Below are 23,876 nucleotides of genomic sequence, written 5' to 3' on the forward strand. Positions count from 1 at the left end.
TATCATTGTTTTATTTTCACTATACCTATGCATCAAAAGTACTTATTAATAAATGCACAGCTGAGGTGGTGTGGTTCCAGGGTTCTACAAAAAAATAAACCTTATAAAATGTACAAACTGTATAATTTATGCAATGATAATAAAGAATATAGAGTATTAAGTCTTCAATCAGTGCGTCCTACCTGTCATGACTTACGGAGCCAAAACGTGGACACTGACGGTACGGCTGGTCCACAAGTTTAAAGTCTCTCAGCGGGCTATGGAAAGAGCTGTGCTCGGCATTTCTCTGAGGGATCGCATCAGAAATGAGGTAATCCGTCAGAGAACCAAGGTCGACATAGCCCACCGAATCAACATGCTGAAGTGGCAGTGGGCTGGCCATATTAGCCGAAGAACCGATAACCGTTTGGGGTAAACGAGTTCTAAAGTGGAGACCACGCCTCGGCAAACGCAGTGTAGGACGTCCTCCCTCAGGCACGGTGGAGTGATGACTTGCGCAAGACGGCTGGCGTGCACTTGGAGAGGCCTATGTCCATTGTCCAGCAGTGGACTGCGATAGGCTGATGATGATGATGAGTATTAAGTACAAAGAACAACTGTCTGTCTAACTATTTACTACTACAACCCGAAACTTTGGAGTATTTTACATTACAGGATGGTTTCTGGTTCAATAAAAATCTATAGGTACTGGATTTGTATATACCCTGTTATGAAAGAATATTGAAATATGTGTTTTGAGAATTCGAACCTAATTATTTCGATTGTTCGAAACTTCGTTTCTAGAAATTAATTTAAATACGGACCTAGGAAATATAAAGTACTTGGATTAGTTTTTCATATGACTGTACTCTGTTTGCGTGAAAAGAAATGTAAAAAAAATCGATGGTTTCAATCAGTGATGCCAGATTGGGGGGATTCCCCCCAAATTTGGGGGTATTTTCTGCCCACGGGGGATTTTTTGGGGGGAACAATCCTTTGGGGGGATCAGCGGGGGGATTAAAAATTGGCTTGGAGGGAGTTGGAGGATTTTTCGGAAAAGTTTTATGACTGAACGCGACCAAATTACTTACTACTTCATTTGATTCCACCATAGCACCACACACAAAAATGCAGTTGGTGATAAAACTTACGGACATATAAGCAAATTGACATTAGGAATTTTGTCGTTGCCTTTTTCTAACGCTGTTGTGGAAAGAACTTTCTCGCAAGTTGCGATTGATTGAGGATGTGTTAATTTTAAAGTAACTTCAAAGATGCTCAAGAGATTTAACTCGCAGAAAATGTATGGAACTGCAGCCGACGACGCAAGTGAGGATGCTGATCCAGTAATGGAAGCGATTGCAAAATTATTATAAATTATTGTATTTAAATAAATATTTTTCTAATTACTAGGGGGGTTTTCTCTCAAAACACTAACATTTTGGGGGGATTTTGGGTGAGATTTGGGGAGAATGCTAGATCATCATCTGGCAACACTGGTTTCAATACGTCAATGTCAAAACAAATATAACCTCACTTTTAAGCATTGCAGCCAGTAGGCCGGGATGGTTTATTCTCTTTTTAATCAAAACTAAGGACTAATTTACCTTATCCGAAGTAGATAATAATCAAGTAGGTTTTTTACATCGTAGTGTAGTTTAAAGTACTTTTGAAAGTGGTGTAAATTTACAGTAAAAGATCTAGTTTTCACGTGTGTGATTATTCCTATTTTATATCAAAATGGAAACTCCAGTATCTGCTTTTGCTATGTACAAAGCAAACACTTCATCAAATAAGGAGAAAAAGAATAAGAAAAGGAATAAAGGTAAACCACAAGTTATTTCACCGAAAGCCACATCGCGAAGTTTACCGCCGCAATTAAAAGATGAGAAAAAGCAGATAGAACTCGCGCTAAAGCTGAAAAAGAAGAATAAGAAAGTTAAGGAATCAAAGAACATAATTAAGAAGAAGCAACACAAAAAGAAGAGATCTAAATTAAGTAAACCTGAAACAAAAGTGAGTCCAGCTAGGAAGTCTACAAAACAGGTATTAAATTCATCCGATGTACCTGATAGCCATGAAGATGTTCCACTACTTCTTAAACCGCCTGCTAAGAAAGAGGTGCCTGACCTTGAATCAGCGGATGAAGTCTGCTCACACTCCAGCGATGGCAGCTTTGAATTCACTCCGGTGGAAACAGACAGTGAAGAGGAAGGACTGAAAGTATTCAAGTGGATGATCGCACCTTACGACATTGACGAGTTCTTTGCCAATGTGTGGGAGAAGAAACCCTTACACATTGCTAGAGGAAAACATGACTTCTACAAAGAATTGATAACCACACCAATAATTGACGATATGCTTCGCAATGAACATATTCAATTCACCAAAAATATAGATGTCACTTCATATGTTGATGGTGAAAGACAGACGCACAATCCAGAGGGTAGAGCACATCCACATTTAGTTTGGGACTTCTACCTAAATGGTTGTAGTGTAAGATTATTAAATCCACAAACTTATATTCCTAGACTGCATTTAATGAATACAGCAATGCAGGAATTTTTCAATTCATTTGTTGGTGCCAATGCTTACCTGACACCTCCAGATAGCCAGGGTTTTGCTCCACACTATGATGATATAGAAGCTTTCATATTACAAACTGAAGGAAAGAAACATTGGCGTGTCTATAAACCTCTGAATGAGGGAGAAGTCCTACCTAGAGTATCTTCAAAGAATTATCAACAGGATGAAATAGGCAAGCCGATACTAGAAGTGACATTAGAGGCGGGCGATATGCTGTATTTCCCAAGAGGATACATTCACCAAGGTGTCACAATAGATGGAGAACACTCACTGCATGTCACAATAAGCATGTATCAAAAGCATTCTTGGGCAGATTTGTTTGAAAAGCTAATGCCAGCAGCCCTACAAATTGCCATTTCTGAAAATGTTGAATTGAGACAAGGACTTCCATTTGATATCTACAATCATTTTGGTCTGGTACACTCTGATTCACAGACCCCTCGCAAGAAGGAAATAACTAAAATGATTTTGTCACTGTTTGAGAAAATTAAACAAACATTACCTATAGATGATGCAGTTGATCAAATGCATAAAAATTATCAGCATGCAGCACTGCCTCCTGTCATAAATGACTTGGAAAAGGCTGTAACAGTATTTGGAGATTCCGATGTGATGATTGCAGATGGTATAGTCACTAACAGGGTAGAAATATGTCCTGACACTAGAATAAGACTACTGCGCAAGAATATACTTAGAATGGTTTCTGAAGACAAAATTAGGGTGTACTATTATGTGGAGAATTCATTGGAATACCATGGCAATGAATTACCTTATCTTGAGATTGAAGAAGAGCTTGCACCGGGTATAGAGACATTGATAACCGCATACCCTGAATATGTTGCTGTGGAAAACCTTGACCTCCCCAATGATTCAGACAAATTGAGCTTAGCAGATGCTCTGTGGGGAAGAGGATTAATCATGACTGAATACCCTTTGGAGAATGTTGAAGATGACTAAATAATAAATAATGAATTAAGTATTGTAAACTTAAGTTTTTTTATGCAAAACCCTAGTCCTGGTCAAAACTAGCAGTAGCTATTTTTGGGGCTGAATGCAAGTCCAATCAAAATTAGTATACATACACATTTAGTGATGAAATAGGAATTCTAAAAGTTGTTGTAATAAGAACACTTATAATTTTCTTAAATCGTTATATTTATTTTAAATTGCATATAAATTTGTGGACTTTCTGTTACAATAGTACTCTCGAACTGATATCTTTTTTGTATAAAACGCTAAAATTATGTTTTACAACTATTGTACCAGAGTGCCATGACAATGTCGCAAACATTCGTTCCACTCAGTAGGTACACGTTATAAACAGAAAATACACACACAATAATTTATACTCTAAGCTTATTCTTTTCTCTTCAAGAAATTAACCTATTTAAAAATACCACCTAAAATTTAGGTACTTAGATTTTCTAATGTTCACACACACTCTCACGCCCGAGACGAGCTCATTATTGATAACAACGTAAGGGTATAATGGAAAACAATTTAACAAAAAATATACGGGGACCTCACCGCAAATGTATAAACAATCTTAGAATAGTCATGTAAGTAACAAAATGTAGGTTTCAAACCGCGTACAACTATGTCACCGTGTCTGACAACGGGTACCGCGCAAGTACCACTTGTTGCTAGAACATCATGACACTGTCGTAATAGTGGTAAATATATTTCATTTAACTACAATTTATATTTCAAGTTACTTTTTTACAGGCAGTGATAGATTTATAACATTTGGTATACGACTGTACATGTTAAAATCATGATTCACAATAAAAAGCTTGGTCCAAACGGTTATAAAAAATCATAGTACTATGAAGAAGACATTTTTGAAATTTCTTCTACTCATGAGTAGTTTGAAACGACAGTTTAGTTCCCACAGACCGCGACAGCACACTTTCTATATCTTAATTCAAAAATAAACACTGATCATATCAAAATATATTTTTATGTGAAGCAAAACGACCAATGATAAAAATCATTATCTGATAAATTTTAAATTCTTTGTACTGATATACAAGATTTTCGACGCAATACCTAATTCATACTACGCAAACTTTAGAATTTTTAGCCTAATCTTATTTAGTAAAAAAAGAAACTTCTAAATCTATTGCCTAATTTTAGAGGCGAAAAACCTCTTTGTCACATCGACCGTTACCGTGTAAGGGACTATCTACATTTATACGCATCATCCTACGGTAAAATGTTTAAAACTTGTGAGAACATTATGTTATGCTATTGAATTAATGTTATTGTGTTGCTAGGCTACTAAATTGAACTGTACAACGACAAAAATAGATCCAGATAAATCTCAAAATGTTAAAAGTTTATTATATTTCAAAATGTAAACTAACATTGCGAATAAATGTAGTTATGCCCTAAAAATGATGTTGTTAACATTTCCTTAAATGTAAATATTTACAAAGAATGAAGTTTCTTACATTTAGTAGTTAGTTCGCGTTAGTAAAACTATATTAACCTGTTAATTCGCTCTCCACTTGCCTAAACAATTTATCGTAGAATATCAATACATTGTGATGTCAAACGTTGACTATTACGCTTTCGTAATCTTACACTACACGATTAACTCTTATAATTCCTCTAAAATTTCAATTAATATAAAATTCCATCATTTTAAAATGCACTAAATATATCGAATTCCGAGGTAGAACATTGCTCTATATCTAATCTCTTAAGTTGTTTAGCAAAATATTGCTAAGGAAACTTTCATCGTTCAATAATTCCCAAACGCCATACTATGCGAGTTTGTATTCATGTAGTGTAAGTACGCAAAATTTCATTATTGCTTCAGGTTACTGCTCACACGTCAGATAGTTCATACAAACGTAGAATAAGACATAATTAACCCAACATGGCAGCACAGACTGGGCTCTTACAAATAACAAAAGTTAACATTGTGAAATACATTCAACACCATTTTTCCCGCCAAATATGACGGCCTCGGTCGCGGTGTGACCACGTACAAAAAGTAGATTTCGTTGCCATAAAATTACAGAACCCAAAACATTGCTCTTTTATTTTAAATCTTATAAACAAGTAACTTATCAAATAGAATGAATAGAAAGCAAAAATACACAAATTGTGCTATCTGTTATTATTACAATGTACTTCATTTCATAATATAAAGAAATATGTTTAGTAAGTAAATATTATACCAGATTCCAGCAAAATAAAGTTACAATAAACCATGATTATGCAGACAGAAGTTGACCCATAATAAATATCTACTAGAAAGATACAACTTATGATCCTCACTGGAAATAGAATTTGGGTAGTGAATACAGACACATTGCATTATGTTTTATGTAAAATTGACGTTGATTCGTTCTGATAAAACTGAGCAATAATTCTATTCGCAAAATTTATAAAAAAGCAGCAGTATCTACAACGCCTATTCCCCCCATACGAATCTCATGTAACCATAACCTAAAATGAAAAAAAAAAGTACAAATAAATCACTACCCAATTTCCAGCCAGAGTAACAAAAAGAGAAAACAGACCAGCCTTATTCAACCTTCTTTCAAAATAACGGGCCGAACCTAGTTTAACGTTAAGACACTTAAAAGTACATAACATACGTACTTGGTCAAAGTGTTCGTTCATAGAACTGTTGTGTGACGCACAACATGTATTATTTCTTCGCGGGCGGCTTCCGAGGCGTACGGGTGCTCTTACCCGTCGATGTCGAGGGGGTCGGGACTATTGGCGACGCTTTCGCTTCTGGAATTAAGTGATAAAAAGTATTTATATTATTTCTTTCTTAATTTTTTCTGTGATATTTGGAGATAAAACTACAGTCTTACCATATGTCAAAACATTTCTTAAGTAAGGTATGTTTTAGTTACCTGACGTAAACATTGTAGATAAGTTTAGTTTGTTTTTCTAGAATTTAGTATGCAACTATTGCCACAAGCTGTTTCTAAGTAATTCGAAATAGATTCGATTGCATTTCGAAATTGACCTAACACTGCCTCAAAATTGTGGTAATTTTACATAATTTAGTTGCATTTTTATTATTAATTTATTGTTCTCCATACAGCAATGTACAATTCGTTTTTATCTTTTGTTGGAAGTCGATAGCCAACCTAAGATAAGCAAAGTTTCTCGACTATATTTATTGGAACAAATTTGAAAGGAGTCAAATGGCTAATGCATCTTCATATAAAAAATATCACGCTTACCCGCTCTCCGTCCTTTACGCGTGGGTGTAGGCATCGGCGTATCAGGTTTCGGTTTGGCGGGCGTTCTCTTCGCCGGCGTACTTTTTGCCTTAGCCTTCTCGCTGACCGCCGTCGCAGTCTGATGAATGATACAAAGTTTAGTATTAAACGAAGTTAGTACAAGATTAAACCTAGTCCTACCTTTGTTTGTTTAATAAATAAACTGGTATATAAACTTTTTCGATACTTGGTTGGAAATTCTTGTAAAAAGTTTTACACAGCACAAAATTCGTTTTGCAAGATGTTTGAGTCTTTATAAAATTGTCTTACTGTGCGAATTTCATGTGTCAATTTTGAAATTATATTTAATAACATTTTTTCACAGAAAGAATAGTAAGTAATCTCATGCAACACGCGCATGCTATAAAACTGAAAAATAGCAAAATTATAGATAACAGTAGAAAAGAGGCTAAAAAAAATAATCATATTAATTAAAAATAAATTATAAACACAAAAGCAAGCGATGAAATGAATGAATACGAATGAATATGGTACATAATTATTATTTAGATATCAAGTTCCTTATCTGAGTTAGAACATGCTTTCTCGAAAATTACTAAAAAGTTATTCTCCTAAAGAAGGATCTAAGGAAAAGTTCGATTTATACAGAAAAGAGAGAATATATTATTTCCCTTTAAGAGAGAAATATATATTTTTACATCCCATTAATTTTCTTTTCGGAATAATTGTTTGCCGATCGCCCTATGATAAACTATCAAACTTAACTTTTTTGTAAATAATACTGCAGTATAACAAAAATAACGTTAACTTAACTAGCTTTGTACACAAAATAACCATGCACTCACCATGCATCCTTATCACCCATAAACTATAAACCTATCTTTTAGCACGCTATATTTTTGTTAGTCAGCAATTATGAAAATTAATACTCTAATATCATTTTATATCTAGCTCATGTCTTGGACTTTACATTTTCATGTAAATAAATAACTCAAAAAATCGATTTAGAAGTTATATATTTTTTGTCTAACTAGAGTTTTTTTACCTAATACGGTACTATTAGGTAAAAAAACTCTGATATAATACTCTTTGAAAGAATATTAGGACTATCTGTTTTCTTAAAGCAACATTCCTATAGTATATTTCTGAACCCTTAAGAGCGTGTACGCTCGCCGCGCGATGTCAACTTTAGGTAATTCAACGCAAAAAATCGCGCAGACTAGCGTCGCGGCTGTGTGCGTGCCTATCATACTTCACGTATAGTCACACAAACCATTTTGATCCTTTCGTGTGAAATTATAGTTCGGCCATTCAGAGAATGCGTTCCTGACACGTCGCGATTGAACTGACGACGTAACTTTGCAATGGCGTTGCAGTTACGATAAAAATATTTTTGCTGGTTGTTTACCGTTTTAACAATTGAGGAGCATTAAAACAACATTATTATATCAATAATCAATGAATGTTATAATTTTGTGCCAAACTGAGTGTCAAATAACTTGGTAAACAATATTTTTCTAAATCTATACTGCGCTATTACAAGGTTATGTCAGCGGTTTATATTTTGTAGTGCTGTGCTAAAAATAACAGGCAAGTATCGTAATCTGTTCTTATACAGTTATAATATAAAATAATACGTTTTGATTTTCTTTTTAAGAATTGGAAAATAATGGACTATAAGACTTAATTATAACTTTTATGAAATATGAAAATAAAACTATGACCAAACCGCATTTTTATACTTAGATTAAAAATGGTAACCCCAAATGGCGTTATGGGCCGCCATTTTGTGACGCTAAAACAGTCGTCCGTTGTCGTTTCGTGCGCATAGACCTCGTTTTTCAAGTGTTTTCGATCTGTTTTTATTTGATTACCCGGCTTTTGTTAGACCGAGATATCAGGATTGATTCTGTTATTGATAATAATATAATTATACATGTAGGCGAAGATGATGATGAAGACACCACCTCCTCAAGCAAATCGGAGTCTGATTAATATTCTGTTCGCACATTCAATTCAATGTACTTGTAACAAAGAATAAATAAAACAATTTTATTATATGAATATTACCTTTTTTTGGTTTCCACTTAAATAACTAAAATATAAAACAAATGATTCCGCCAATTTAAAACGAAAATAATCTTAAAATAATGCGGCGGTTCATTTTGAAGGAACGGTAACGAACTCAGTGTTATGTTGTGCCCATCACTAGTCGTGACTAACTGATAGGTGTCAGGAACGCATTCTCTGAACGGCCGAAGTATAGTAGAACAAAAAATATATTACTTAGTAAATAGTTAATAGCGAGAAAATAGTGTAAATCTATGGATGACTAAAATATAAAGGCATGAAAATAAGTCGTTAATACTTACACTCTTTTGCAAAAAAATCGGACACCTATGAAAATCTTGGTTTTGAGGACTTTCTGTATATTACATACAATTTTCAACAGTACGAAATAGTCGACTGATGATTAATGGCAATGTAAGAGTTTCTGTATTTTAACCGATTTCAAAAAAAGGAGGAGGTTTCAATTAGATTGTTTTGTGATTGTTCTCGATTTCTCAAAGACGCCTGGACCGATTTGAAAAATTGATTGTTTATATGAATGGTCCAGTCCATCCAGACCGAAAAATTGTGGTCAAATAACAACATTTGCCGGAAAGCCAAATATTGGTGAAGAGCTTGGGTTTACCAAATAAATAAAATTAAAGTTTTAAGTTATCTATCCTATATGCTTCAAAAGTTATTCGGGATCAAAAGTCAAGGGTACATCCAAAATGAACATATAAATAGCTCTGCTCCTATCTAGCCTAAGGCGTCCGCCATATTGGATTAAGACTCGCGACACATTTTTTTGTTGAGTTATTCATATCAAGCCCTTTCATTTGATACCCATATCGTAGGAATGCATTAAAAACATTTTTGTCTCCATCTTGGGTATACCCCCATATTGGATATACAATCATACATTGTCATTAAAACTGAACTTTCAAACAAAATTTCAACTCAATCGATAAAAAAAATATGCTTCAAAATTGAGCTTTAAATAAAATAGTAATGTATCAAGATTTTTTGGTCGCGCTTGAAATGTACTCTATTCTCGATATCCACGGTAGAGGTTATTCACCCTACGCGATGTGACGGAGCGACACGTCCTCTCTCTGTGAAGCCTTGCGGCGGTCTGGTTTGAATTGACTCGCGTGCAGCGTTTTATAGTAGTTTTTAAATAATTTATAAAATAATAAAAACGAGAGATTAAATTATAATGTAAAGTTTATGTTTAAAAAAAAGAGTTACATTACTATAGTAAATAATTGTTATAATAATTTAAGTAAGATAGGTAGGTAAAAAAAGCATTTGAAATTCACAATTTTTCACATTGTTAAAATATTTTTTTCTGAAAGATAGAGACCTAAATCAAAAAATGTTTTCAACTAACTATAGGCATGGGGATTTCATCTATGAGTAAAAAAATAAATATGATTAGATTTGCCACTATTTTCACATAAATTTAAGCTTCGAAATAGACGCTGAACGGGAATTTTATAAATCATCTGTTACGTTATAGGGGTTTTAAGTATTTAAACTACAGAAATTGAAATTTATGTTCAATTAACTATATAGACAGTGAAATTAGGATAAGTAGTTAATGAGAAACAGTGGTTTGAAAAGTACCTTTTTAGGCCAAATGGCGCGCGGTTGACGTACACGCTCTTAATGTATTATATTTGTAATGCATTTTATGAGGCTGAATGCGTGAAATGACGTAATGAATAACGAAAATAAATTAATACCTTTACCCAAAATAATGCCGACCACTGTACACTGGAAATTTAAACTTGCATCATACAATATACCATAGACAAAGTTAATCTTCAAAATGGCTGATTTAAACCACAGAGAAGATAGTATTATTTTCTTACTTTATTTATAGTGGAATATTTTGATTGTAATAATCTGATAGTTCTATGGAAGTTTGTCTTCATTTCAAAACCATATTTTATAGTCACTTATCAAAATCTGAATGTTTTTTTTTTTTAATTCTATATTATTCATCAAAAATACCTGACTTTATATAAAAATAAAGAAAATTTCTGTTACATTATTTGTTTAGTATAAATCTATGGTATATTATAAACATCCTGGCCGCATGCACAAATCTGATACAGAATAGATTTCATAAAATTCTCTCAACACGCATCGTAATAATCTCTTCTAACTAATACATTTGCACTTATTACAACACATACTGTGTCTGTTGGAGCTTTTATTTAATACATAAATAGTTATAGCTTTCTTTGGTATGTTCTTTGTGAATCATACTTAGGTAACTTGTATTAGTTGAAATAATAATTAACTTAACTGTACTTCGAATAGGTATCGATCGAAACGATTAGTCTACACCAGCTTAAACTTTGGGCAAAAATAACCATATATCCTTGGCGTCGACTATTTCTTTTCAAAGTTTCATCCAAGAAGGATAGAAAACTTTAGTAACACTATAGAGTTACAGACTCCAACAGACATCGCCGTCACGCGCGTGCGAGTGGCGCGACGAGGAACCCGCACGCGCGTGCGGGCGGACCGACACACCACACATACTCACTGTCGAACATGAATGTAAATGACTGGTGATGGCGGATACGTACATTTCTATAAATCCGTTGTACAATGCCTACCTTGCTTGTACTTGCCACAGCGGGCGTACTACCTGGAGATTTTCTTTTATTGTTACTTTGTGATTTTGTCTGTGCTTTAGTTTTGCGAGCGCTTTTTGGACTGCGCTTTGGCGTCGACCGCGCACGTTTCACGGGCGTCGCCGATTCCTGCAACAAGGTCAATGTGCCGGGGATGTTAGCTCGGCGTAAATTACGCTCAAGGCAAAAACTTTGCCCCTCGGACTGACACTTTGCGCATACGCAGCAGTGTTTTGTCTGAACATTTCAAATGTGGAAGTTCGGAGGGGTAAAGTTGTATGACGTAAACTGTAACATGACGATATAAACTACGGGCATTCAAATATAGGTTAAAATATGAGGGAGTATAATATAGGTGCGATTTTATTACATAAGCAGAAATAGAAAGAAGAGAGATATTAATTAGAAAAAGACAGCAAGTTTTTAAGTTGCAATGTTATATTCGAGCCAGCGTTTAACCAGCGTGTCACATAACGCTTTTATAATTTCTTCAAAATGCATTCAGATCAACTAAACCATACTAAAATAGTAAGAAAGTTAGTCTAACAGAGAACAAAGCTCGATGAAAAATAGTGATGTGAAAAAATGTATCGATAAAGATGAATCTCACCTCTGAATCGTTCGAGTTGTCGAGTTTAGCCCTCGGTGAAGATTTCGAACTGTTTCGTTTGCGGCCCTTCTTCTCCAGTTGCGACTCGTCTTTGTACAGCGAGAGATCCACTGTAGACATCAGATGTTCTAGTTCAATGTTACAGTAGTTTTTAGAGATATTGAAATTAAGTATGTATTTATGTATAGCAAAAGTTTTTCAAGTCAATTCACATTTAAAATAAAATACAATAATATAATAATAATGGCGTCGTACCAATTGTCGACCACGGTTGCTGGTCTCTAAGAAGAACAATCAGCTACACAGGACATTATACTGCACAAGTATTTTCGTAGACACAACTGCACTCTCTATTCCTACACACTCGTAGCTAGATGGGACTGCAATCCTGGCCCCGCAGCTGCAGTATGGATTATGGACTGCGCTCGCGCCGCTTCGTTCGCTCGCAGTAGTATACTCACGTCCATCAGGATGTTCCTCAGTAAGCGCGGGGCCGGCGCGCTCGCCCGTGGCCTCGGCCCGCAGCGCTCGCTGCAGTATGGACTGCGCTCGCGCCGCTTCGTTCGCTCGCAGTAGTATACTCACGTCCATCAGGATGTTCCTCAGTAAGCGCGGGGCCGGCGCGCTCGCCCGTGGCCTCGGCCCGCAGCGCTCGCTGCAGTATGGACTGCGCTCGCGCCGCTTCGTTCGCTCGCAGTAGTATACTCACGTCCATCAGGATGTTCCTCAGTAAGCGCGGGGCCGGCGCGCTCGCCCGTGGCCTCGGCCCGCAGCGCTCGCTGCAGTATGGACTGCGCTCGCGCCGCTTCGTTCGCTCGCAGTAGTATACTCACGTCCATCAGGATGTTCCTCAGTAAGCGCGGGGCCGGCGCGCTCGCCCGTGGCCTCGGCCCGCAGCGCTCGCTGCAGTATGGACTGCGCTCGCGCCGCTTCGTTCGCTCGCAGTAGTATACTCACGTCCATCAGGATGTTCCTCAGTAAGCGCGGGGCCGGCGCGCTCGCCCGTGGCCTCGGCCCGCAGCGCTCGCTGCAGTATGGACTGCGCTCGCGCCGCTTCGTTCGCTCGCAGTAGTATACTCACGTCCATCAGGATGTTCCTCAGTAAGCGCGGGGCCGGCGCGCTCGCCCGTGGCCTCGGCCCGCAGCGCTCGCTGCAGTATGGACTGCGCTCGCGCCGCTTCGTTCGCTCGCAGTAGTATACTCACGTCCATCAGGATGTTCCTCAGTAAGCGCGGGGCCGGCGCGCTCGCCCGTGGCCTCGGCCCGCAGCGCTCGCTGCAGTATGGACTGCGCTCGCGCCGCTTCGTTCGCTCGCAGTAGTATACTCACGTCCATCAGGATGTTCCTCAGTAAGCGCGGGGCCGGCGCGCTCGCCCGTGGCCTCGGCCCGCAGCGCTCGCTGCAGTATGGACTGCGCTCGCGCCGCTTCGTTCGCTCGCAGTAGTATACTCACGTCCATCAGGATGTTCCTCAGTAAGCGCGGGGCCGGCGCGCTCGCCCGTGGCCTCGGCCCGCAGCGCTCGCTGCAGTATGGACTGCGCTCGCGCCGCTTCGTTCGCTCGCAGTAGTATACTCACGTCCATCAGGATGTTCCTCAGTAAGCGCGGGGCCGGCGCGCTCGCCCGTGGCCTCGGCCCGCAGCGCTCGCTGCAGTATGGACTGCGCTCGCGCCGCTTCGTTCGCTCGCAGTAGTATACTCACGTCCATCAGGATGTTCCTCAGTAAGCGCGGGGCCGGCGCGCTCGCCCGTGGCCTCGGCCCGCAGCGCTCGCTGCAGTATGGACTGCGCTCGCGCCGCTTCGTTCGCTCGCAGTAGTATACTCACGTCCATCAGGATGTTCCTCAGTAAGCGCGGGGCCGGCGCGCTCGCCCGTGGCCTCGGCCCGCAGCGCTCGCTGCAGTATGGACTGCGCTCGCGCCGCTTCGTTCGCTCGCAGTAGTATACTCACGTCCATCAGGATGTTCCTCAGTAAGCGCGGGGCCGGCGCGCTCGCCCGTGGCCTCGGCCCGCAGCGCTCGCTGCAGTATGGACTGCGCTCGCGCCGCTTCGTTCGCTCGCAGTAGTATACTCACGTCCATCAGGATGTTCCTCAGTAAGCGCGGGGCCGGCGCGCTCGCCCGTGGCCTCGGCCCGCAGCGCTCGCTGCAGTATGGACTGCGCTCGCGCCGCTTCGTTCGCTCGCAGTAGTATACTCACGTCCATCAGGATGTTCCTCAGTAAGCGCGGGGCCGGCGCGCTCGCCCGTGGCCTCGGCCCGCAGCGCTCGCTGCAGTATGGACTGCGCTCGCGCCGCTTCGTTCGCTCGCAGTAGTATACTCACGTCCATCAGGATGTTCCTCAGTAAGCGCGGGGCCGGCGCGCTCGCCCGTGGCCTCGGCCCGCAGCGCTCGCTGCAGTATGGACTGCGCTCGCGCCGCTTCGTTCGCTCGCAGTAGTATACTCACGTCCATCAGGATGTTCCTCAGTAAGCGCGGGGCCGGCGCGCTCGCCCGTGGCCTCGGCCCGCAGCGCTCGCTGCAGTATGGACTGCGCTCGCGCCGCTTCGTTCGCTCGCAGTAGTATACTCACGTCCATCAGGATGTTCCTCAGTAAGCGCGGGGCCGGCGCGCTCGCCCGTGGCCTCGGCCCGCAGCGCTCGCTGCAGTATGGACTGCGCTCGCGCCGCTTCGTTCGCTCGCAGTAGTATACTCACGTCCATCAGGATGTTCCTCAGTAAGCGCGGGGCCGGCGCGCTCGCCCGTGGCCTCGGCCCGCAGCGCTCGCTGCAGTATGGACTGCGCTCGCGCCGCTTCGTTCGCTCGCAGTAGTATACTCACGTCCATCAGGATGTTCCTCAGTAAGCGCGGGGCCGGCGCGCTCGCCCGTGGCCTCGGCCCGCAGCGCTCGCTGCAGTATGGACTGCGCTCGCGCCGCTTCGTTCGCTCGCAGTAGTATACTCACGTCCATCAGGATGTTCCTCAGTAAGCGCGGGGCCGGCGCGCTCGCCCGTGGCCTCGGCCCGCAGCGCTCGCTGCAGTATGGACTGCGCTCGCGCCGCTTCGTTCGCTCGCAGTAGTATACTCACGTCCATCAGGATGTTCCTCAGTAAGCGCGGGGCCGGCGCGCTCGCCCGTGGCCTCGGCCCGCAGCGCTCGCTGCAGTATGGACTGCGCTCGCGCCGCTTCGTTCGCTCGCAGTAGTATACTCACGTCCATCAGGATGTTCCTCAGTAAGCGCGGGGCCGGCGCGCTCGCCCGTGGCCTCGGCCCGCAGCGCTCGCTGCAGTATGGACTGCGCTCGCGCCGCTTCGTTCGCTCGCAGGAGCTGGGCGCCGCCCGCCGCACGAGCCAGGGATAGTGTTGTTAGCACGCACTCCATGTCTGGGTAACAGGAGACACATAATGTACCATTCAGGTATAATATACATCACAATGTAAAGAAAGAATTCCCTCTGTGCCCTTGCAGCCCGACCGCACGGGCGTAAAATAAACGAACGAAACGCAATCAAACTCAAGCAAACAGAACTAAACAACAAAAACACAAGACCATGATGAGCTTCAACTATGAGAAAAAAATAGTTAAATAAACCTATCAGAACTCACCAGTGACATCGTAGAAATCAGGCTTGTAAGTCTCGCCAGCCGGATCAGCGGTCTTGTCTTGAGAGAGCCAGCGAATCTTAATCTTGCGCGTAGTACGGTACACGTTCTGCATCGCTTGGCACACGTAGAAACCACCTTCAGCATTGCGGACTGCTAAGTACTCGTTCCTGTAGGAATATTTTAAAGATTAAAATGGCGTCCTGGCCGAGCTGTTCTCATTTAAAGAGCTGCGCAGGACTTGTTATAGTGCACAAGCAATTGCGCAGACACAGGTGCACTCTCTATTCCTAAGGCCTCGGCCTCGAATTTTGCGGGTAGCGGGGCGGCAGCGGCGGCGGCGCGGGAGCGGCAGGATCTTACGCGTATAATCAAATGGACCGGCCCTCGAATACAGCGGCGCGGGAGCGGGCAACGAGCGGTGCACTCCAGTCAAATGGTGACCGCCCGCGCCGCCGCCGCTGCCGCCCCGCTGCCCGCAAAATTCGAGGCCGAGGCCTTACTCTTGTAGCCCGATGGGACGGCAATCCGACGACCGGAGAGATATCAGGCGCAGGACCGACATTCTCTTCAAAGATGAAAATATAGGGAATGGTATGGTTTGTGCCAAATTTAATGGCGGCTGGAACATTAAACGAGTAGGTGTGCAGTTTTTCGCACGCGTAAATACTCGACGTCAATTACTTTCGACCTACTTAAACCTTCATATATATAAGCATACCTATTAAGTGATAGATAAAAATATGTACTTCAATGCTAACCATTGTGTGGTTGTAGTATAATATCAATAGTTCTTAGCATCATTTTAAACCTGAAGAGTTTGTTTGTTTGAACACGCTAATCTCAGGAAGTGCTGGTCCGATTTGAAAAATTCTTTCAATGTCAGTTAGATAATAGCTTCTAGTCTACCTCAATAAATGGGCAGGCTATAAGCTTTTTATCCGGAGTGGTAAAGACGAGACGCGGGTTTTTTTTTTAAATAATATTTACATTGAAGAGAAAGGGTATCGTAATCTGCGCCTTTCTCTTGACTGGTTTTGGTTTGGGAAGGTATTATTTAAGGGTAGGAGTTTCTCATTAGGTATATAGGTAATAAATAAAGTATCGATAGGTGCATTTAAAACTAAACTTACAAATATGCGGGACGCGGGTAAAACCGCTAGTAAGAATATAGTACTTACTTGTAGAAAACAATAAGTTTGTCGTCATTAGGCTTAGTCGGGGTCGAGCGGCCGGCTGATGCCGACAACTTTGTGGCCATCGCCAGCTCAGGAGTCGGAGACTGGTATAACTGCACCTGGAATATTACCAATACATTAGAATATGCTCAGTTGAAAATGTTAAATCCCATAAATAAGGTGAGGTTATGATGATAGATGCTAAACTATCCGACTCGACCAATCCGTTGATAATTGACTAATGGGCAGGAAAGAGAAGAGAATATTTTATTTCCCAGAGGACAATATTTTAGATTACGTGCGATAAAAAAAAATGGATATGGCACATTTATTCATAATATAAATAAACAGTGAAAAATTAAAAATAACAGGTACATATTATGCAAAAATAACTTTTCACCGCAACCGCAATTTTTTAACGATTTCCCGGAGCCCGAATCAGCAGTTTTTATATGAAATTATCCTTATAAGTTTTAAATTAAAGTAACATAAAGCTCTATGCAAATACCTAAGTTAACCCTACAGTATGCAATAGGTAATCAGGCCATTGCCAAAGCGCCCTAGTTCCCATGACTTATGTTTAACGATTATTGATTTTCATTCCACTATGATTGCATTCAAACTGGTAGAGCTTTTAAAACTTATTTACTGCTGTTTTTTTTTATTGTATAGACTTCGAATAATCGTTCTTCGAGTGGTATATCTGGTATTTGGGAAGACGAACATATTGATAGAAGCTCTTGTTAGTGGTAAAGGCACCAGCCTCTTAAGTACGAGTGCGCGGTTTCGATTCCGGGTCAGGCATTACTTATGTACTTTCCAAGGATCTCGGAACACCAACGATTGAGTATAGGAAATATCTTGAGAAAACTCGGACTTTTAAGTCTGAATACGTCAATCTGCCATGAGTAAGGGTGGGTGATTAACGTTAATTACTTCTCTGTATGAGAAAAGTCCTATGCCACGCAGCGGAATAGTAAAAAAGGTTGATGATGAATCGACCCCAAAATGTTAAATGTGAACAAAGTTTCCTATTTACTCAAAGTGCATTTGCACAAAAACTGCTCACCTCGGGAGCATGAGTAAATCATTAAAGTTTATCGCCTAATAAATCGCTAATAGCCGTACATTGCGTAATCTTATGCCCTTACATACACACTTACCCGATTTCAATCGTATTTAAGTGGAAACTTAAGTTTGTGAAAAATCTAGGTACATTTATTCGAAAAATAATATGACGTCAAGATATCACAAAGTAAGACTTTGTGTCCATTTAAATATTTCCAACGACTCTCATAGATCTCTCAATCGACCCGTATTCTAGATAGAAAATACTTTCAATGAAACCATAATATGTAATATCTAATTGAAATAGCAGAAAGTGTATTTACTGAGCGAGAACTTTAGTTTTTAAAAGTTCTGAATCCATCATTCTTTCTCTTTCCTTTTTTTATAATTGCAAAAAAAATGGATCCAAAAGTATCTTCTGCCTATGTATTTACGAGAAAGTCAACTTCTAAACACAAAACGCTATAAAATGAGCCCTCTATTTAGATTTACGATTACATAACATACAAGTAATTGCTTTACTTGTGTCTAGGTATGTCCTATGTACGAAAAGCAATACAAATACGTTCCGTTTCAGTGTGTTATCTTCGCGTGTTCATAGAAATGAGTGAAATAGATTACTTGGTCCGATAGACGGCAACCTGTCGCTTATGCTGTCTTTACAATCGACTCCGACTTGTTGCTAACGCTGACGTCATTCTGTTATTATGAAGCTTTGTTTGATATAGGTAAGCGGGTCCAGTTTAGGGCGACAATAGACTAGCGGGTTGGGGGTAAAAAACGGTACGAAGTTTGTATACCTGTATAGTGCAGTTGAGGGTTAGAAAGCTTTTGTCTTGCATTTTTTTTTTTTCAAACATTATTTTTACTTTATGCACTTGAATGTTATATTTTTTATAAATTAGTTCATTTCGTTATACTAATTATCAACTTTTATTTAGGTAAGTCATTCTCAAATTATTTAAGCTCAGTGAAAGGCCAAAGGCTAAAAGTTTTTTAGACTTACATAAGCAAATAGAAAATTGTTTTTAACTTCTAATTAGTTTCGAAGTTGCTTTAACTTTAAAACAAAAGGTCACGTTTTTTTTATTTTCCTTTTAACGTTTCTTATGCATAACATTTTCATCTGACTATGCTTAAGGATATAGGTAACATAGCCTTATGGAATACTAGCTTCCGCCAGCGGCTTCGCCCGCGTGGTATGTTGATAAAAAGTAGCCTATGTGTTAATCCAGGGTATCACCTGTCTTCATACCAAATTTCAATCAAATCGGTCCAGCCGTTTTTGCGTGATTAAATAACAAACATACATCCATACATTCTCACAAACTTTCACATTTATAATATAAGTAGGATTCATACTTTTTTCATGATTGGAAGATGCATTTCCTCTTTAGTTACTAGTAGTATGGAACCTTGCTTAGCTTAGAATTTAGTTAGTTAAGTTAGGCCCCATAATATGAATCTGGGAATAAATTGTTTCCTCAAAGTAAAAGATTATGATGTCGCAGTCGAAATGAGGGGATCATTATTCGGAAACACGTCCGTACATAAGACAGTATTGAAAATCACTTGATACAGAGCACTGAGGGAAATGAAGGAAGAGATCTAAAGAAAATAGAGGATTTGGTTAGATCTAAAATTGTATTTTGTTCAAGGAAAATTATATTTTTGTCCCTAAGTAGGTGCTTTATTTTTACTTTACTTGTTTGTAAATACATACACTTTAAAATATTAACTTTGTTATTTTATTTTGCGGTAATATTCTGCATTCTTTTTTCTCGATTAAGCAACAAATATTTTTATGATTCATTATTTTGTAAATACCTCTAAATCACAATCCATTTTTTTAAACATTTTGATGGGATATTATCAAACATAGGTACCTACTTAATATAAGTAATTAAAAGTTTTAAGATTAACTTTTTTACAAAAATGTTAAAAAGGTAAAGGTGTAAAATTATTTCTTTACTGTTAAATTGAGCTTGCGATACGCGCTTGATAAGGAACGCTACTAATTACGACGAATCGGATTTTTCCCGGTTACCGGTTTCGATGCTACGAACCGGAAAGTAGATACATTCCGGGCATTACCGAGTCTTAGCCACGAAAGTAGAACAAATGAATATATCCACCACAACAATGACAAAAAAATATTGTTTTGTCATTGAAAATGCATTGTCTAACCACTGGGGTACAAGTCTGAAATCGAGAATTGTAAGCAATGTAATAATAAAATGCGTTGTCTGCGTAGAGAAGCGAGCAAAACCGCGGGAAGCGCTAAGCTTGTTTACACTGCACATGTGAAAAATATCCTAAACAAACAAAGTTTAAATGGCGGCACGAAATACTATGAAAACTTTCGATAAAACCTTTATGTTGTAAGGTGTATATTGGGTACATAGAGGATTTTTTTGTTTGTTGGCTCCGAAACTACAAAACCGATTAATGAAATTATCTCACTGCTGGCAATCTACGCTAATCCTGAGTAATATAGGATATATTTTATCCGGATACAGGCAAAAGTCCCAATGAGACGCAGTCGAAACCGCGGGAAAACATCTATAGTGATGGATAGATAGACGCGCTTCGAGCAAGGTAAACAAATGACGCGCAATCTAATGCGAACTAGACTTAAGCTTTTACGTCTTATTATTTCACATTTCTATTTGAACAAAATTATTGAAATAAAAGTTCTAATTATCATAAACTTGTTTGAATTTAGCTTTTTTTATATTAATCTGCATTTAATTTAATAATTTTACTATCCGTGTTGTAGACACAATACTTAAACAATCAGTGTGTATCACATTTATATGACTCAAGGGACAGAGAAGTTTTTAATTTTGAAGTATTTTTAATTTAAAATTGATAGTGTTTGGTTTTATAAACACTACTTAATGATTAGAAAACATTATTGTTATTGCTAATAAGAAGGTCAAAGTTTATGATGATTCATGCATAAAGCCCTATGAATAAGTGTGTCAGGTACAACAAACTTTGTCAATTTTTTTTTATAATTTAGATAAAACATCATCTTTCTGTAAACTTTCAACAATTATTTAAAAAAATATTTCTTTTCAATCAAGTACTAGTCAATTAAACAATTGCTAACTAAGCCAGGGCCTGTATAATGTTTCAAAACATTGGTCTAACTTGTACATCTATTTGTCATGTACACTATTGTCAGAAAAAAGATGCTTTGTTTATTATTCATCAAGTTTGCATTTTGGGTAACCACAACCTTATTGGGAAATGATTAGGATGTTAAAAGTTACCAACCTTTGTTCTGTTCCTTTTCATCCTGGTGTCTGGAGTGGATTCACCTTCAGCCGGTTTCTTGGCTGGAGTGGGCCCTTCGCTGGACTTGCTCGGAGACACTTGTCTCCTCTTCCTCATAGGAGGCGTCACCGTCGCCAACTTCATCGTAGACTTGGGCTTAGACTCCACTTTAGCAGGCTTAGGCTCAGCTTTTTTGTCCTCAACTTTCTCTTCAACCTTTTCAACCACTTTCTCAACAACTTCTTCCTTTTTAGGAGATTCAGATTTCTCTGGTTTGTCAGCTACTACTTCCTCTTTCTTTTCCTCAGTAGTTGTGGCTGGCTTCTGCTCAACTTTAGGCTCCTCTTTCTTCTCTTCTGGTTTAACTTCCGGCACATTCTCAACTTTTGCACTTTCAGCGGCAGGAGGGTCCTGTTTCACAGGTGTTGGTGCCTTCTCCTGTAACTGACTGTCATTGGCCGACTCCGGAACAGGCTTGCTGTCGCTCTGTGTTGGTGCCACGTCTGCAGTTGGTGCAGGCTTCAACTCTGATGGCTTAGATGGTGACTTCTCTGGAGGCTCATTAGCTGTTGCAACCTTGGGTTGAGAGGGGCCATCAACGGTACTTGCAGTACTTGGAGTAGCAGCCTCTGTTTTCTGAGGGGTGCTTGGGGCACTGGCTGGCTTTTCAGGGGGTTTTGGTGTACTTGGTGATGTCTTTGCAATGTCTTGTTTGTCTTTGTTAGACTCAGGGTTCTGAGGTTTTAATGCAGCAGGAGCATTTGATCCAGACTTAGGCGATTCAATAGTACCGTTAGCATGACCAGTGGAATCTGGCTCATTCTTCTCAGGGGTCCGTGTGAGAGCGAGAGCTTTGTCCTGCACAAGACTCAGGGGAGTGATTGGGTTGCCGCCTTTGCTTGGACTGGCAGCCAAATTGGAAGGTCCAACAGAGTTCTGGGTGACATGTGAGAGGTTGCCATGGTGACTCATGTTCTGTGCCATTTGCGCCATGTTGGCGGACACGGGCGCCATGGGGGGCGGCGCGTGAGGCAGCGGCGGCGCGGGCGCGTGGTGCGTCAGGTTCTGGCCGACGAGGTTGTTGCTGGCGTGGTGCAGCGAGTTCTGAGCGCCCTGCGGGTGCCCTACGGTGTGGTTGGCAGTGGCCACGTTCCCCTTCGCGGGGCTCGCCTGTCCGCCCGGCTGCGGCACTCCCGGCTGGGGCAGCACCGGCTTTAAAGCAGAATTCATTTCAAACGCGTCTAAAACTCGCCTGCCGGCCGTACACAAGCTGAAACACAAAGTTAGCCGGGTTTATGACACTGTTTTCGTAGCAGGTTAACACACCGCGATGTCTTTGACCCACAACAATAATTCATACATAATAAACGTATATGCAGTACGCGCGCAAGAACGCGGGGACCGATCTGCCCGCCTTGTGAGTCCGCTTTCTACGTGTGGCGCTAATGAACGGTCAATATATAGTGTTGAGGAGTTACCACTAGCTGTCAAAGCGAGAGAGGCCCATGAAATAAGTCCTGTGTAGCAGCCCGCGGCAGAGATAGCCGCAAAAAATATGCGTTGCTATAGCCAAGAAACTTCCGCAAGATATGACCCGCCGTTGGCGAAGTCTCCGTGATGTCACTGTCTTGTTCAATCACTGCGAACACACACTTGATCTCACTCGCGACTATGTAATTCCATGATTTATTCACACTTTTTACCACGAATTAGCATTCACTTTACTCTAGAACAAGTACATAATAGGCACAGTAGTCGCAGAGATGGCGTCGGCATAACGCGCATGCGCCACCCTCTTCCATTCTCGTCCAATGAAATCCTGTGACGAAACGAAGCCTAAACGAATTTTTACGAGAGTGCTTTCTTTGTCTAACTTCATTGATTTACATATAGCTGTCTCGCTGGTTAGTCGTCGTGTTTGGATACGTTCATTTTGATTTCAATTAATGATTTCAAATAATTTTGTTGCTCTGCTTGAAAACGGTTTTTTTTCGGCAAAGTATCTTGAATTTTAATACCAATTATTAAGAGAGCGATCGAGTCAAGAATCGGTTGGAAATGCGAGCAGTTGATGCGGTACCTATGAATAAATCAGTGGTTTTAAAAGACTTACGTTATATTCTTTTTTAAAGAAAGCAAACAAAAAAAATACACGATTTTTATTTAATGAGTCGAAGAGTGCTCCGTCTCAAATTAGATACCTATGCAGTATGATATTAATGAATACTGAAATAGCAATTTATTACGTACACATAAATTCTTGTACATATGAAATTAATGTGCATGTGATGAAAAACATATTTTTTGAAGATTTTAATTTTTATCTCAAGTTCATGGAACAGTCACTATATAGTAGCAATATATATATTTTAGATTAAGTTATAGAAAGATAAATAGGTAATCATGGTACCTCATTGTCAGGTCTGATAAAGTAAGTCTGCTAGATCTTTCACTTAGGTACTTTTACTAGTAAAGTTTCAATAGAGATGTGGTATGGATTGGAATAAATTATTAAGAAAGAACCATTAACATTTTCATTGCATTTTTTTACTAATTGTTCAAATATAACATGTTTGTTTCTAGAACCATACCTAAAGATTACATCGATCCTATAGTTTCAAATGAACTGGATGTATAAATTTATTTTTTATTTTTTTTTCCCCCCTGACATGGCAGTATA

At 40.1% G+C, this 23,876-nt stretch overlaps 2 protein-coding genes across 6 annotated transcripts; one reads left to right on the forward strand and one right to left on the reverse strand.

Moving 5' to 3' along the window:
• Positions 1 to 1,497: 1,497 nt before the first annotated feature.
• LOC124634099 (bifunctional lysine-specific demethylase and histidyl-hydroxylase NO66) lies at positions 1,498 to 3,551 on the forward strand. The gene has a single exon (XM_047169515.1). It carries the CDS (start codon positions 1,720 to 1,722, stop codon positions 3,520 to 3,522), a length of 1,803 nt encoding a protein of 600 aa, XP_047025471.1. The 5' UTR covers positions 1,498 to 1,719; the 3' UTR covers positions 3,523 to 3,551.
• A 151-nt stretch (positions 3,552 to 3,702) lies between these two features.
• Positions 3,703 to 23,014, reverse strand: LOC124634098 (nucleolar protein dao-5-like). 5 transcript variants are annotated; one of them, XM_047169512.1, is made up of 9 exons: positions 22,557 to 23,014; positions 21,197 to 22,466; positions 16,850 to 16,965; positions 15,672 to 15,838; positions 15,279 to 15,449; positions 12,090 to 12,199; positions 11,432 to 11,608; positions 6,780 to 6,897; positions 3,703 to 6,318 (listed from the first exon to the last, which is right to left on the reverse strand). In XM_047169512.1, exons 2-9 carry the CDS (start codon positions 22,424 to 22,426, stop codon positions 6,230 to 6,232), a joined length of 2,178 nt encoding a protein of 725 aa, XP_047025468.1. In that variant the 5' UTR covers positions 22,427 to 22,466; positions 22,557 to 23,014; the 3' UTR covers positions 3,703 to 6,229. The 5 variants fall into 5 exon arrangements, with proteins under 5 accessions (XP_047025468.1, XP_047025470.1, XP_047025469.1 ...); XM_047169514.1 differs by having other exon boundaries at positions 21,197 to 22,408; positions 22,675 to 23,013; XM_047169513.1 differs by having other exon boundaries at positions 11,462 to 11,608; positions 22,675 to 23,013.
• Between the last annotated feature and the right edge of the window lie 862 nt (positions 23,015 to 23,876).

Source organism: Helicoverpa zea, chromosome 10 (genome assembly GCF_022581195.2).
Source record: "Helicoverpa zea isolate HzStark_Cry1AcR chromosome 10, ilHelZeax1.1, whole genome shotgun sequence".
NCBI classification, from domain to species: domain Eukaryota; kingdom Metazoa; phylum Arthropoda; class Insecta; order Lepidoptera; family Noctuidae; genus Helicoverpa; species Helicoverpa zea.

What these genes read in the sequence shown, in the direction of transcription:
- LOC124634099 (XM_047169515.1), top strand. Translation starts at nt 1,720, where the DNA reads ATGGAAACTCCAGTATCTGCTTTTGCTATGTACAAAGCAAACACTTCA.
- LOC124634098 (XM_047169512.1), bottom strand. Translation starts at nt 22,426, where the DNA reads ATGAATTCTGCTTTAAAGCCGGTGCTGCCCCAGCCGGGAGTGCCGCAG. An exon ending in TACAACGGATTTATAGAAAT is followed by an intron (nt 6,898 to 11,431) that starts GTACGTATCCGC and finishes ATCATTCATCAG; the next exon opens with ACTGCGACGGCGGTCAGCGA. An exon ending in GCGTAAAGGACGGAGAGCGG is followed by an intron (nt 6,319 to 6,779) that starts GTAAGCGTGATA and finishes ACTTAATTCCAG; the next exon opens with AAGCGAAAGCGTCGCCAATA.